This window comes from Anolis sagrei, chromosome 4, assembly GCF_037176765.1.
Source record: "Anolis sagrei isolate rAnoSag1 chromosome 4, rAnoSag1.mat, whole genome shotgun sequence".
NCBI lineage: Eukaryota > Metazoa > Chordata > Lepidosauria > Squamata > Dactyloidae > Anolis > Anolis sagrei.
This window is the reverse complement of record NC_090024.1, coordinates 220,609,760-220,622,899: the sequence shown is the minus strand read 5'-3', so window position 1 is coordinate 220,622,899 and position 13,140 is coordinate 220,609,760. Positions and strand designations below refer to the sequence as shown.

The 13,140-nt window shown below is 38.7% G+C and overlaps 1 protein-coding gene across 2 annotated transcripts in view; it reads right to left on the bottom strand.

Annotated features, from left to right (window-relative positions):
- The window catches only part of ARFGEF2 (ADP ribosylation factor guanine nucleotide exchange factor 2), a 53,749-nt gene that overhangs the window by 17,237 nt on the left and 23,372 nt on the right, over window positions 1-13,140 (bottom strand). For both annotated transcript variants that reach the window (XM_060772147.2, XM_060772148.2), the window contains 14 exons: window positions 12,773-13,007; window positions 12,368-12,467; window positions 11,333-11,472; window positions 10,780-10,888; window positions 9,630-9,831; window positions 8,707-8,818; window positions 7,296-7,501; window positions 5,493-5,577; window positions 5,223-5,394; window positions 3,952-4,103; window positions 3,498-3,626; window positions 1,217-1,375; window positions 769-916; window positions 240-339 (listed from right to left, as the gene is read on the bottom strand). In XM_060772147.2, the coding sequence (XP_060628130.2) occupies window positions 240-339; window positions 769-916; window positions 1,217-1,375; window positions 3,498-3,626; window positions 3,952-4,103; window positions 5,223-5,394; window positions 5,493-5,577; window positions 7,296-7,501; window positions 8,707-8,818; window positions 9,630-9,831; window positions 10,780-10,888; window positions 11,333-11,472; window positions 12,368-12,467; window positions 12,773-13,007 (2,049 nt within the window). The remainder of the gene's footprint in view (window positions 1-239; window positions 340-768; window positions 917-1,216; window positions 1,376-3,497; window positions 3,627-3,951; window positions 4,104-5,222; window positions 5,395-5,492; window positions 5,578-7,295; window positions 7,502-8,706; window positions 8,819-9,629; window positions 9,832-10,779; window positions 10,889-11,332; window positions 11,473-12,367; window positions 12,468-12,772; window positions 13,008-13,140) is intronic.

Sequence of the window (13,140 nt, the reverse complement as noted above, 5' to 3'; positions counted from 1 at the left end):
GAAGAATGGGGCCAGAAAGAAACTTGCCACTAGGAATGGCAATTTCTTTATTTTTAGGACTCCTCCCTTGACTTCTCCATCTAAATCCAATTTTTAGTACTTGCATACCACAGGCCAGGAGTGGTGTTAATATTTCATATGCTAGTACTGAAATTACTAAAGTTTATGTTGAAAACTACTTCTGATAACCATGCAGATAAGCATTTCAATATTTCATTGAGAAAAATATCCCATAATACCTGTCCACTGCTACCACCACACTTTGTGAACTGGTTTCTCCTACAGATTCCTGAATGCTGGCTATTTGCCTTCTATCAACACCTCCACCAACAAGGTTACCTATTGAAAAAGACACAAAAACTGAATTGGTATATACCAAGGAAAGAAAAACAGGGCAACCATCAACTAGTTATGATCAAGCTGATTTATAGTTAAAACACATATTGTAAACAGAGGGGGAGGCTCAAACAATTAAGAAATGACAGGGTTAAATTTTCTCATATAATATTGCATGCAATACAATGACTAAGGAAATATTTATTTACTGCTTGTTCCAAGAATGCAAATATGAGCAAAGCTATGTTAAAAGATGTAAAAGTATTGTCTCCTGTTCAGTAGCTGAATGAGTTACTGTCACTAATTCAGAAATATAGAAAGCTTGAAGCAATTACCTGTCACTCTGAAAAGAAAGAACTGGGCAATCATTACTTTGCCATGAATTAATAAGCTTGTTCTATATGACATAAAAGTTGCGGTTACTCTCCTCACCTAGTCCAAGACCCATGAATTCTTCTCCTCCAGATGTGAACCCTTTGAGGCTCCCTTCTCTTTCACGTCCAGAGCCAGAAAGGTAACGTGTTTTAACTCCAGTTCCTATTAGTTGTGCTAGCTCCAGTTGGCTAATGCATTTCAAAATCTATAAATACCAATAAAATAAATACCAATTTCAGTACCATGGTTGTGAAAGCTCCACACGAGGAAGAATTCCCTCCTTCACGTCAGTACAAACAATGCTCCATATGCTGTGAAAGTCTGAAAGTGACAATGTTTCTAGAGGTCAACAATATCTGATTTTGACCTTGAAGGCAAATATGCACAAGAATCTAGATGAGATATGTTCTGCATTCTAAAACATTAAAAATGCATTAATATCTAGAGCCCATAAACAGTAAATGAACACTAGTGAGCACAAACCAAACCTTCCCGTGACTTTTACCTCATGCCAAGAATTTCCCAAGTAGTTTCCATCAGTGTGTGCCACTGTAATAAGAGTTTTAATTGTATCTATATTCTTCTGTTTCATTTCTGTAATGCTGGAACTTGCTGTCAACAAGGAAAAGCGAGCAAGTGCCTGTACGTAAGCATCCCGTTCAAGCTACAACAAAAGCAGAAAACAAAAACAAATCACAATCAAGTCTTTCCCTACAATCCCCACATACTACACACTACTACAAGAGATAGCAAATGGGGTGATGACAAACCTCTATTCATGCGGTGATATTAAAACACTAGCTAAGGTGATGAATAAAAATATGCAAGTGTGAGGGGAATAAATATAATCCATGAAAAATGGTATTCAGATAGGAACAAGTAATTGGTTTCTCACTCAGATAAAGAAACAGATACATATTTAGAATATTATTTATTTATTTATTTATTGAATTTCTATACTGCTTTTCTCACCCCTGGGGGGGGGGGGGGACGACTCCTCAAAGTGATGTAGAACATAATAAATGGCAAAAATTCAATGCCGAACATACATATAAAAGCAATACATAACATGTCTAAATCAATAACATATAACTATTCACTAGAATAATTTAAAACTGTACAAAAACATCAAACATTGACATAAAATATTTTAGACATTGCACCAATCCCATGGTTGTCATTTAGCTGCTTCAGTAGTTCTATCATTCACGGAATGGTTGTCTGGATAGCCAGGTTTTAGTTGTTCTCTGAACACTAGGAGGGAGGGGGCCAATCTAATCTTGCTGGGAAGGGATTTCCACAGCAGAGAAAGCCATGCCTCTTGTCCCCACCAATCGCACCTGTGAGGGTGGTGAGACCGAGAGCAGGACCTCCTCAGATGATCTTAACACTCGAACTGCTTCAAAAAGGGAGATGCTTTCAGACAGATAAGCTAAAGCCAGCACTTTGAATTGTGCTCAGCAGCAGAATGGTAGCCAGTGGAGCTGACAAAACAGGGGGGTTGTATGCTCCCTGAACACTGCTCCAGTAAGGAACCTGGTTGCCACTTGTTGGACTACTTGAAGCTTCCAAACAGACTTCAAAGGCAACCCCAAGTACAGTGTGTTGCAGTAGTCTATTCGAGATGTAGCACTGACCACTGTGGCCAAGTCTGACTTCCCAAGGTATGGACACAGTTGGTGCACAAGTTTTAATTGTGTGAATGTTCCCTTGGCTACCACTGAAACCTGTGGTTCCAGGCTCAGCGACAAGTCCAGGAGAATTCCCAAGCTGTGAACCTGTGTCTTCAGGGGGAGTGTAACCCCATCCAGCACAGACTGTAACCCTATACCCTTTTTGGCCTTATGACTGAGCAGAAGTACCTCTGTCTTATCTGGATTCAGTTTCATAGTTTCCATTTTTTTAAAAAGGTATCCCTATATACTGTACTCAGATAGGGATTCTTTCCCCAATTTTTGTCAGTAAGTACCTGTTTCTCGCTTGTTTGAGAATGTGATTCTATTTTGTATTGTGAAGTTGTTAAAGCTTTCAAACAGTTATAACATTATCCAACACACAGAAAGTGTAGAAAGAAGAGGGACTAGAAGCAGGTAGAGTGAGGTGAAATGGTTATGGCAATCTTCCATTGAGAGAAGAGAGTGGCACAAACTGGTACATAAGAGCAGTCGCAAACTAGGTTCCTGCGGGAGAAAACCTTGCTAGCACGTCCCTGACGTCATGAGCCTGCGCCTCTCTCCCCGCCCCTTTCTCCGCCCCTTTCTCTTTGCCAGCGTGGTTTTTCCTTTGCTAGGGCAGCATTGCCCGCATTTTCTCTCAGTTGAATTCTGCCAACTGAGAGAAAATGCGGGCAATGCTGCCCTAGCAAAGGAAAAACCATGCTGGCAAAGAGAAAGGGGCGGAGAAAGGGGTGGGGTGAGAGGCGGAGTCTCGTGACGTCAGGGACGTGCTAGCAAGGTTTTCTCCCGCAGGAACAGAGTTTGCGACGGGCCTAAGATCAGCTGCCACACACACACATAAGGACCTATCCTAAGAAAAAGCTGAGCTATACCTTATATCTACTATGATTGTAATGAGTTGGATCATTTAATTTTAAATAAGATTAACTGTATAACTGCAGTTTCTAACTTTTTAGGCCAAAACTCAAACCTCAAGCTGACTGAGGTATTTTATTTGGCTGTCAAGACACAGATACTTTTTAAAGACATATTTTATGAAACACCATCTTCAGAAGCTCTAATAAGTATTGCCTTTCAGTGTCCTGGGTAATAGGTGTACTCTGTACCAACCTGCATGCCAAAAATACAGGCTATTCGGATAGCACATCGTATTCCTTCTAAACACAATGATGCTACTTCAGTATCATCACAATTCTGAAGGCCAACACTGTAGGCAGCCAGTAAGGGAGTCCACACAAGCTAAGAAAAGAAAAGAAAAGAAAAGAAAAGAAGAGCTTCGGTAAATGTAATGCTTAGAATCCTATTGTATTTTGCCAAATGGCAATACCTATCACAGAAAGCAGTCACATCAACAATAATTTGTTTTTCATGTGATACCAAATAGCAACGGCACAGTGGTTTTTTTAAAAAAATCATGAATATTTGCCTTATCTCTCTGCCCTTCATTATTTTTTTTCATTATGAAGTTTTTTTTAATGAATGCCTTACAAATATGGCCTCAGTTCTATATTTGAAAACCTTCTGCTATCCTTTTAGGTAGCCATGACTTTAATCCCATACTCACTTTGAACATGGGTCTGACGTGATCCAGGTGAGTTGCACTAGTGAAAGGGGCTTTTGCATGACTGACTGCCTCCATTAGAGCTTTAGCAGTCTTTGCCATTTGTTCCATTTCCATGTTGTACAACAACCGCCGTTGCTTCTCACTGGCTACATCTAAGGATATATGAAGCTACGTAAGTATGTCTTTCCAACATATTTATGCTAAATTTTAGACACCGGAATACAGGTTTTAAAAATAAAACTTTTTACTCTCCCAAAAAAACAGCAACTTAAAACATTCATCTGTAACTGAACATACTAAATACTGAAGACAAAAGTATGTAATCCATATTGAAGTGCTTATATTTCATTTCCTAGAAAGTAGTAAAATTAAATGCATATTTTTAATTTATAATTTAGAATATAATTGTTTCTGCAGCTCAGTTTTTATTCACAGTACATTAAATTATAACAGTTGTAGAGTTATCGCTTATGAGCTATCATTTTTACAAATATTTGCTACTAGCTTGGGGACCCGGCTATGGCCGGGTTATTTGAAAGTGTTGGGTCTGTGAGGCAAGTTTAGTCCAGATCCTCCATTGGTGGGGTTCACTGTGCTTTCTGAATACAGAAAGCACAACTCCCACCAGGGTGGGCCACCCCCCCCCCCCACAGAACATACCCCAACCAGTATGTTCTGTTGGTCATCAGGGGTCTGTGTGGCAAGTTTAGCTCAGATCTGTCATTGATGGGGTTCAGAATGCTGTGAGCTTTAGAAAAGAATAGGAAAGGATTAAAAGAGAAGCAGTGGGCGGGGCTATGCAAATTCCACACCAATGGAGAGAGTAAGGAAGACTGGTATGCCTGTATTGGAGGAAACACATAAAATATAGGAGGAAATAGTCCCTATATGAAAGCTTTCACTTGGGTGGTAGGCAGTATGGTGTTTGTGGAGGACATTGGTGTGGTTCTTGTATATGTTTACAGTGCTCACTATAACCTGCAATGGCATTAGAGGGAGGGCCACTGGTGTCTCCTGACTGGTGCGAGCCATAGCTTTTTGTGGAGGCTGGAGTTTGTCTGTATAGGTGGACCCTGCCACATACACACAAACAGAATTTCACTTTTATTATGTGTATAGATATACAATCTTTCCTTTTGTAAGTAGCAAATAACTTTGCTTGCTTTGTCACTCCAGTCCCAAGGAGTAATGGGAAAATAATACTTTTGGCACATATTGGGAAGATATTGAAAAGCCTAGTATTTTTGAGGGCTTAAGACTAAAAGTCATACTTGGCTTAGTAGATTTGGTTGCAATTGCATATCCTTTTGTGTCCTTCATTGCGATTTTCTTTCCTTCTATTTCATCATATATACTAGATAAATATTCCTCTGGGAGGTCTTTGCTGTCATTGATCCCACGATTCATCTTTATGTATTGCTCTTTTGTCATCTTATTTTTTACCTGTAAATGCAAAACACAAAGAAAGTGTGAGAAAAGTTCTGAGAGTTGCTCAGCAATCCATCTGCAACTATTGTGTAAAATATTTTGAAGATAAATACCTGGGGACTGTGCAGGTCTGTTGTTAACATTATAATAGAATACGCTAAAACATATGCAGTGTCAGCACTAGCGAATAGAGTTTGTCTGAAAAGGAGAGAAGAATAAAGTTATAGAATACTACTTGTTTTTGTTGTCTTTTACCATGCTCATTTTAAGAATGTTTTTTTTTAAATCTGTTTGAGCCTTTTCTGTTGTAATCATCATCATCATTATCATCTTTATTTATATCCCGCCACCATCTCCCTGAAGGGGCGGCTCACAAAAACATTCAAAAGTGCAACACACATAAAATACAACAGTACATGAGCATATAAAACAATAACAATGTATATTTACATAACAATTTTACATAAACATCATATAAACCCTTATTTAAAAATTCAATAAAACAGGGTGCTCCAGAGTCCAAAAGATTGTGCCCAATTCTGGGCAACTCAATTGAAAGGAGACGTTGACATGCTGGAATGTGTGCAGAGGAAGGTGACTAAAATGATCAAGGGTTTAGAGCACAATCCCTATGAGGAATGGTTTAAAGAGCTGGGCATATAGAACTTCCTAAATGTGAGAGCTGTTCAGCAGTGGAACTCTCTGCCCCTTGAGTTTGGTGGATGCTCCTTCTTTGGAGGCTTTTAAATAGGCTGGATGGCCATCTCTCAGGGGTGTTTTGAATGCAATTTTCCTACTTCTTGGCAGGGGGTTGGACTGGATGGCCCACGAGGTCTCTTCCAACTCAATGATTGTATGACTTTGGTCAAGAACAATAAAGACATTCCATACTTCAAAAACCCAAGAAATTCCATCCAAACTTCTCTATGATTGCTGAATGTCCAGTATTGAGAACAGAAGAACTTTCACACATATCCCTGCACATATAAGGCAATTCAGTGGCTGAGAACAGTAACATGAACTGTGACTAGGTTTCTCGCTTCATACAATCAGATATCTTTCTATAATGTTCATGGTGCAGGAGAGTCACAAAAAGATTTAACTTAATATGCCAGAGAATGATGGGAACTGTGGAATATTGAGAGCGGTTTTCAATCTAACAAGCCACAGAAAGCAACTTCAGAATTACTCCTGGATTCTTATTCAGGCTTGTTGGCATGTATTACAGTAACTTATGTTATAAACAATGCATGACATTTGTTTTCAGGGAGCCAGAATTCTTACATTCTTTGGCTTATAGTGACTCCTGAATGTGCAAGTTTGTCTAAACAATTTTATAGAATTTCAGCTGTGGGCAGCAAAATCAGGCAATCCCAACAAGGGTCTTCCTCCAGGGGCAAACCAAGAATGGGCAGCTTGTAAGTTCCTGAACAGACTCAGAAGTGGAGTGGGCAGATCAAAAGACAGGCTGGCAAAATGGCACTACCTCCTAAAAGGATCCTCCTCCTTGTGTGACTGTAGAGCAGAACAAACAACTCTGCATATGTATGCTTGCCCACAATGCCCTGCCTCAAGCACAGAGGGGGGAATTGTTTAAAGCTACAGACAATGTGGTTGCCTTTGCTCGTTTTTGGTCTAAAATTATTTAGCCTCTTATGTTCCCTCTATTTTATCAGTTTTATACTTGCTTATTTATGCAATGCTCTTGACACAAAATAAATAAAACAAAATTGTGAAATATATTTCTTGTGAATTATTTTTTAATCATACATATAATTATGAATATTTTTTTCTTGATAAACTTGGATAGTAAGAAGGATCAATAAGGTTACCCAAGTTTTTCCACTTTTCTGCAACTGAGACTTCCAAACATGCATTCATTTCTATTATGATTTGTCTAGTATGTTTCAAGTTACCCTTGGTTGCACTCAATATATCTAGCAGCAAACTTTTCCATTAATCTGTCGATCTTCTGGGCTTCACCAGGTAACCGAAATCCCTCCAGAAATATACGTAAAGCAGAGACAAAGTCCTTTCCACAGAAATCAAGAAGGTCTACGTAGGCATACATGACTTCCTTGTTAAACTTGTTACTATCCCCCAGGAATTCTCCCACTTGGTTCTATTAAGGAAAAACAAAGTAAAGCAACAAATCAAAGAAAAGCATGTATAAAACTATTACCATCATAGATACTGCTTCAATTCCATTAAAAATGTTTCACCATTATTGTTAAGATTTTATTTGACACTCTTAGTTCCACGAGGTTTCTAAATAAAACCCATCATTTTTATGGTATGAACTTACAGTTCCTCATGGGAGGACTGATCAGCATCTTTTAATTTTTGTTCCTTTTTGTTTCTGCTCCTTAAATCTGTGGCTATCCATTTTTTACTTATAATCAGCTAGGGCACATCATAACCAAATGACAAATGCCCTTTAGGTTGGATGCACTTGTCCATGGGATTTTTAATACTTGTTCCATTTTTTTTGTTCTAGAGCAGTTCCCCAATACTCTTGGGATTTCACTGTCCACAACTGTTATGGTGCTTGTGACCTGTCCTGCTAGCAGGAATTCCGAGCCTTGTCATTCTTTAGAGCTTGCTGATCTTTCAATCCCTCAAAGCAGTGGTTCTCATGTTTCCTCTACAGCCTTTGTCCTCTTCTCTTCCTCCCTTATTAAAGTGCCTCAGTTCAATTATAGAAGCACTCAGCCACACTCTTCTCAATGTAACTACCTGACATTTGAGAAAAAAAGCTATAAGCAATAGGTAGCATTTGCCCTTCCTGATGTTGCAGAACTGTAGTCCTCAGAAGCTTTATTCAGCATGGCCAATGGCCAGGCATGCTGGGATCTGCAGTTGAATGACATCTGGAAGACTGCATAATTCACTTCTACTATGAAACTTGAACAAGACAACTTATTAATAAGCTTCATGGCACTATAACTGATATTAATAGAGGAGCCAAGATGGTGTAGTGTTCTCAGTGTTGGAAAGCATGGCTGAAATCCTTACTTGGCCATTGGCTGTTTTGGCAATGCAATGGAAAATGCACTCTGAACAAAACTTGCCAATAAATTCCTTGGACAGGTTCACCTTAGGGTAGGCATAAGCTGGAATGACTTGAAGGCACACAAAAAGCAAATTTAATATATACTGGAGACCTCGGGCACAAGTACAAAGCATCAATTATCATGAAAAGCCTCATCAATGTGATATTTACATACACTCACACGCTCATACATCAACTACTATGGCCATCATCTGAATATAGATACTCCTGTTCAAAGAATAGCATAATTCTGTTAATGTAAGAATCAGTCTTACAGAACATAGGCGTTCTTCTTGGTGCAGAAATTGGGCTATGTCTTCTGCTGCTATGCCAAGCATTCCCTGCTCCTGCAAATATTGCAGACCTCTCTTTGTCTTTTTGTTAAACCTGGGAGGGAGGGAGGCAGGGAGAGGGGGAGACATGACAGCTAAGTCAGATACATGAAGATTTTTTAAAAGAAAACAACAAGATAAAGCATTGTAATAAAACTGCCTATTCAGTTAGAGCAACTGTAAATTTTATCAATATATTTTCCTTTTTTGTGAACCTTTTAAAATGCACAGTTAAAATTCTAAAAAAATGAACCAGAACTATATTTGAAGAGGGAAACCCCACATTTTTGTACATACATAGACCGATAAAAGTTCACTTGCACAATGACATCTTCATGTTTCTTCTATATAGTTGCCCATTTGTGCTTTTATCTCTTTGGAGACAATGCAAGGCCTCTGAAATAGTGCAGAATGTAGCATGACAGGGGTTGGGATGTGTGTGGAACTGGGAGAATTTGGAAAGGCCTTTTTGTACAAGGAGAAATGCCTTTCCAACAACACAACCTATCTCTTTATACAATTTTATACAATTTTAAGGAATATAAACTGCTGTATGCACAGCATACATCAGGAACTGGATGCAGTTTTTAAAATTAACAGTCATGGTAGCTGTAAAGATTGAAACAGAAGTGAAAAAGTTACAAATTTCAAGATGCAACTCATTCACTAGACAGGAATTAGCTCTATATGCACACAAACAATATCTGAGAAGTGTAATTTCATTTATCAAATTCTTATTAAAAACATAAATACAGCACTATAAAATGATATTATTTATTTCCCAGAGTCTCCCTTAAACTCTTTGAACCTTCTTTTTAAAATTAGTGGCTGGCTGTTACAATGCTGCAGCAAATGTTCCAACTCACAGTTCAATCCCATGTTCAATAATCTCTTTTTGTTGCTTTATGACCTCAAATTGCTCTGGGTCATCAGGGACAGCAGTCTGGGTGCCAACACTCCCAATTCCCGAGGAGACCGTGGAATCCAAGGAGCTTGCACTGCTTCTTCTTCCTCCCATCTCCAAACATTTGCCTTCAATCATTTCTTGATCTGAAGGCCTATCTGGACCTGCATGTTAAATGATGTAAAGTGGTACTTCAAAAGAATATGGAACTAAAATATATTTTCAGGCTCCCTAAAACAGACAGGCATTAAATTGTAGAATCAGGGAACTGGAGGAGAAAAGGAGGTCATAAAGTTTTCACATTTGCTATTTCCCACTGATCAATAAACCTACTACAGGGAGTACAAAAATAATAACCTAGGAAAAACAGGGCAGTAGTTATGCTATGGTGTTCAAAGGAGAGGATTGTAAATTGCTTTCAAAAGAGGCTAATAGACGTAAACTCAGAAAAGAAAAAATTACCTTGATCATTATTCTCTTTTTTTTTTAAAGGTAAACATTAAGTCTAGTCGTGTCCAACTCTGGGGAGTGGTGCTCATCTCCATTTCTAAACCAAAGAGCTGGCATTGTTCATAGACACCTCCAAGGTCATGTGGCCAGCATGACTGCATGGAGGGCTGTTACCTTCCTGCAGAGGTAATACTATTGATTTACTCACATTTGCATGTTTTTGAACTGCTAGGTTGGCAGAAGCTGCGCCTAACAGCAGGAGCTCACCTCACTCCCTGGATTCAAACCGCCATCCTTTCGGTCAGCAAGTTCAGCAGCTCAGCGGTTTAACCCACTGTGCCACATGAGAGCCACATTATCCATTAGAATCAGATCATCAGAGAACTAATTTTCTGGGCTGAGTTTGGTGTGCCATTTTTAAAAAAATATAAACTTGCACATTAAGGGACATTATTCATTAGCATCTCTTAATTTGCATGTTATATTTTTTCAAACATGGCACACTAAACTCAGCCCTGAAAACTCTAGTTCTCTGATGATCCAAAGCGGACTGTGTGAATTAAGAAGCCAGCCATAGGTAACAACTGAGCAGTTGGTACAATCTGAACTTCCAGCTATATTAAATGCACACTACAGAATACACAAGCAAAATGATTTCTCACCGAGGCTGGCCTGATGGTTGGGATTCACATACAAGTCTTTGCTCCATTCTACCATGCACTTTAAGATAGAAACCAAACATTCAAGACCTTTCTTCCTTAGGCTTAGTTCCTGTATACAAAATAAATAAATAAATAAAATTCAGAGATTCACTGTTAACAAGTCAAGACTTTGGGAAACCAGACACATTAACAAAATCAATAAAAAACCATAATCAATTCAGGTCTTACACCAGATCATGATTTGCATGAACTTCAGATCCCAAGTTTGGTTCTGTTTCCCACATATTGAGCATCCATTTCTAGCTGCTGGGACCCTCAGTGGCCAAGTGCATGGATTGAGGTAAACATTTAATTATTCAAGATTAAGGGATTAGAAACAGATTATTGTTCCCTCTGCTGAACCCCTTCATGTGTGAACCTTACCACTATAATTACCTTACATATTTCTAGTATCTATTAATACAAGGAAGCTGGCATCAAGCACAAGTGCCTGAGAATAAAGCCACAACACAGCAGGTCGGAGTCAAGCATAGGATTGTACTGCGAGTCTTACCTGCAGGGGTGTCATGCCTAATTCATGTCCACTCCGTCCCTGAGCAATTTTAGACAAGTCATTTACTAGCCGTTCAAAAATATTAGCAGCATTCAAGTCACAGTCATAGTTAACGTATATGTCCACCACACACTGGGCATCTAAAACAAACATTAAGATTAGAAGAAAATAGTTGGCAACAAAATACCACAACTATATTGTTTTTCCTTTTAAAACTAAGGAATGTATTGGGTAGAATGGAACACGGAAGCCCACTGCTAGCACTGAATCAAAATTGAATTCTGAAAGAGCCCTATGTATTTAGAAGGTAGGAAACATGAAGTAGAAACCAAAATTCTCAAAGTTCTCATTTTCATCCCCTTTATATCACAAACATTCACTGTCTGCCTCTAGTCAAATTTTGGACAAGAAAGACTTGCATTAAAATCCCCAAATAGCCAACTGAGATGACTGTGTGTCATGGGATGGTCCCCATTATCATTCAGCCACTCTTGTGGAAGGAGGAAGATTGGAAAATATTCACAACAGTGAAAGGCCCTTGCTTAGCTGTTTCAGGATTTCATATATTATATTCTGTGCTCCCTGCAACTCTGCAGAACTCTGAGACGCCTTATGCCCTCTGTGCCAGGACAGACTGTGATGTATAATGACCATTGTAGCTGCACATAGGTCATGCTTCAATGACTCCACCCAAAAGCTTGTAAACCAGGGGGATGCAGAACTGCAAGTAATTGCATTCCTTTTTCTATATGCCTATATTTAAATTGCTTATACCACCTTGCTACTCTGAACAAACCCAATATAGCCTAATTTTGAAAGCTAAGTAAGGTCAGGTTGGAAGACCATTAGAAAATACCAAAGAGTTAGGGTTAGGAGAGAATCCTGCTTGAAACTTTGGACTGCTGCCGCTAGTCAAAGTTATCAATAAAAGCCTTGGACAGTCATCTATGTTCCTATATATTTCCTATATTCTTTCTCCAAGTATTTTCTAAGAAAGAACAAAATGGAAATGTCTGAACATTGTAATCAATTTACCTGCAGAAATTCTAGTCAGGGTTTGAATTACCATCCATTTGTGCTCAAAGGAACTGGATGAGGTTTCTAAAATGTTTAGGAAGATCTCTTTGAAAAACACCTGTTCAGAGCAGAAAGAAAAAGAAGGTGCTATGTCTGTACGATAAGCAAACATTCCATGTATATCATTATCTTATTCCAGGTGCATCATTATCATATTCCAAGCACATCTGTTTACCCCAGTAATTTGTTCAATCTTTGAAAAAAGGTAGTAAACATATATTTGCATAATCACCAAGCATGAGTTTAAAAACCTATACTTTGAGAGAGTAATGTTTCAAGGACTGCCATATCTTACTAATATTGTAGTTAAATGAAACAGACTGTCAAACACTCAGAATGGAAAAGTACAAAAAACCCTCGTACCTCAATCTGCATTTTTAAATGAGTTTTAAAGTTTGAGAGAAGGGTGAGGAAGATGGCAAGTGAAAGCTCAAAAACATCAGGAACAGAAGATACTCCGTTTTTAGATAATGCTACACAGAGATATTGCTTGATTGCATTTATGAACATTTCATGTGTCCTGAAGACCGGACCAGCATTCTGCAAAACTGAAAGCAGCAGCTGCAGGGACACTATCTTAGAACGTAGCTCATGGGACCTGCAAACAGTAAACAGAAGAACTGAGTCACAAAAGTCTTTCTTCCTGGGTATGCTTTTTTGGAGTTTGTGTGATCGGGTTAGGGGAAAGTTGGGCAGCAAATTGGTAGTGGTGATGGCCAGAAGTGACTGGA